The 2473-nt window shown below is 45.6% G+C and overlaps 1 protein-coding gene across 6 annotated transcripts; it reads left to right on the top strand.

Annotated features, from left to right (window-relative positions):
* Positions 1-509: 509 nt before the first annotated feature.
* Positions 510-2197, top strand: LOC112344225. Of its 6 annotated transcripts, none has more exons than XM_024668617.1 (4): positions 510-832; positions 1130-1141; positions 1759-1820; positions 1875-2197. In XM_024668617.1, exons 1-3 carry the CDS (start codon positions 613-615, stop codon positions 1818-1820), a joined length of 294 nt encoding a protein of 97 aa, XP_024524385.1. In that variant the 5' UTR covers positions 510-612; the 3' UTR covers positions 1875-2197. The 6 variants fall into 6 exon arrangements, 3 of the variants coding, with proteins under 3 accessions (XP_024524385.1, XP_024524387.1, XP_024524386.1); XM_024668619.1 differs by having other exon boundaries at positions 586-832; positions 1880-2197; XM_024668618.1 differs by having other exon boundaries at positions 586-832; positions 1759-1827.
* Positions 2198-2473: the final 276 nt, after the last annotated feature.

Genomic DNA, 2473 nt, shown 5'->3' with positions numbered 1-2473 from the left:
CATCTTCCAGATCCTTAGCCTAGATAGAATTCACTTACGCTTGCTGTGAACACTATGTTAAAAGAGGTGTGCCAAAAAAGGATAATTTAGTTCTTTTGCCATGAGTGCCAAGAGCAAGATGTGAGAACATAGTGCTCTAGATACGGTAGTATGGTATGCAATTTAGTCAATTGTCTATTTAATTTGCAACATTAACAATTTGTTAGAATGCATGGGATGAATGGGTCTATGGGCCATGAATGGCTCCATTCTATAGCATGGGTTATTGCTATGGGCATTATGCCCCATTCGGGGCATAAGGATTGAATATTCCTAAAATGTGTTTTTTTTCACACTCATAATACAAGTGACCAATAGCAGGCATACACGTGGTGTGAGTGAAATCCACCATTGTAAAATCCACCTTTTTACGAATTGCACACCATACAAACAAAATTGTGGCTAAGTTTTCACTTTTTGTCTCTTGTGTTTATAATTGAGTTAGTGGTCTAAACCACCGGGCCGTCGGATGAAGATCGTGCGGTCCCTGACGATTCTAGGGCGCCACTGTCGTAGGGCGCTCTTGATCGCTCTCCGGATCAGCGCGCGGCGGTGAGGGTTTCAACTAACGAAATGGACGAGGAATTGGCCAAGGTGCAGGCTGAAATCGAGCGTCTTGAGCCGCAGATCCAAGCGGCTGGGGGATCTTTTCTCTCTGCCTTTGAGAGTGGCAATCAATTTCTGGCGGAATATTGGCAGAAGGAGGAAAAGCAGCTGCGGAAGGAAAAACAGCAGCTGCGGAAGAAAAAATTACAGCTGCGGAAGATGGAACTCCTCCTCCTCCAATGTAATGGTAAGTCATTCTTTGTTTATTTAGCTTTCCCCCTCGATTTGGGGCTTTTTACTGTGTGTGTGGTTCCATGTGGCTATGGCTGCTTTCGGCCATGGTTAAGGATTTTGCCAGAGGTAGCTTCAATTCGCTTTTATTTTGGGTTGCCGGAAATGTGGCTATGGTGGCTTTTGGCTATGCTGCCGGTGGACGCATGCTCCCTTGTGGATCCTTGGTCGTTCTTGTATGACTATGGCTGTTGAGACCCTGGTTTTTTCTTCCAGATCTAATACTAACTTTGTTTTGTTCTGAATGTTGCAGTGCGCGGATCTGGTAAGCAATTGCGAAAGCCCTTCGTTTCCTTGCACATGCATCCCCATTTTCTGTCCAGTTCTTGGTATTCCATTTGTCCAGTTCTGGATGCTACTTTAATGCTGTCTGTCTAGTAATAGTTGGGTGTCTTCTCTTTGGGATGACTGGTATGTTTTTCGGCCTGACACTAGAGTTTGCTCAGTTCTGCTCACAAGTCTGTGCGTTCCTCCAAAGCCCCCTTGTTTGCTTTTCATGTGTTTACTTGGTCATTCCGCGATGCCTTTTCTTTCAAATTTCGTCGCTGCTAATCTGGTAGCCCTCTCTGTCGAGTACCCCTTCGCCTCTCAGATCTGTGATGCGAAATCCCTGACCATAACCACACATGGAAGAGATGACTAACCGAGTTCTCCTCTCCCGCAGCAGCCTCTCTTTCACCCGGAGCAGCAGCAACTCTTTATCCCGGAGCAGCTCCACTGTCCTGCTTTGCTTTCCCTGTCTGGTCACGGTTAAGGATTTTTGCTTCCTGAATCTGTTTCTTTCTTTCTGTGTGGATATCTGGTAATCTTCGCATCCTTGTGGTCATTCTCACCCCTGTTTGCCCTTTGGCTGTGTTTAATTCTGTGGCCATTCCTCCATAGACTTTATTGTGCCTCTCACAGCATCAGCGCCAACAGCGGGACTTCCTCCAGCCGATTCTTAGGTGCCTGGTAAAAATGATGTCTAAGGGACTGAAAGCCATAATTTTTTGTGTCAGACAAGATTGCCTGGGCCAAGAAGCTGAACGAGAACCTGACCGCAGATTTTGCTGACGATGGCACTGACTGGACAAGCCATGCGACTTTTTGGGAGCTCCATACTTCCGCTTTCTCTGGAATGGAGTAAAACATACATGTACATGGGTCGCTCACTCTTACGGAGATAAAAAGTTTCGTATCAGCCTTGAGACATAGCAATTTGGATAATGACAACCTTCCTCCAGACCACTGCTCTTGCTACTGTGGCTGGATATCTTTGGCAACTTTGGAAGAACACCTCCAAGAAGGTCGTCTTTATCAATGGCAAATGTTTCATTGACAATCCCTTGAGGACAATGTGGGTGGCTCTTTTGCTGAGCTACATAGACGACCTTCCAGCCAAGCTTTGGGGTGGACCTTGAAAGTATTAGAATTTTGGATCCTGATGCTGTGGATAAATGGAGTGTTCTGGAGGATTTCAATCCTTGTCCCCCTCAGGATTTTCCAGAACTTGCTTAGCCAGAACATCTTTCAGGTACATTGGTTTCTTCTCCTTCAAAGCCTTCTCTTCCTTGATTTCATCACCATTATTATTATCGGAAAACTTCACATTTGGCTT

The sequence above is a fragment of the Selaginella moellendorffii genome, unplaced genomic scaffold (genome assembly GCF_000143415.4).
Source record: "Selaginella moellendorffii unplaced genomic scaffold, v1.0 SELMOscaffold_3, whole genome shotgun sequence".
Taxonomy (NCBI): domain Eukaryota; kingdom Viridiplantae; phylum Streptophyta; class Lycopodiopsida; order Selaginellales; family Selaginellaceae; genus Selaginella; species Selaginella moellendorffii.
This window is presented reverse-complemented; position numbering and strand designations above follow the sequence as displayed.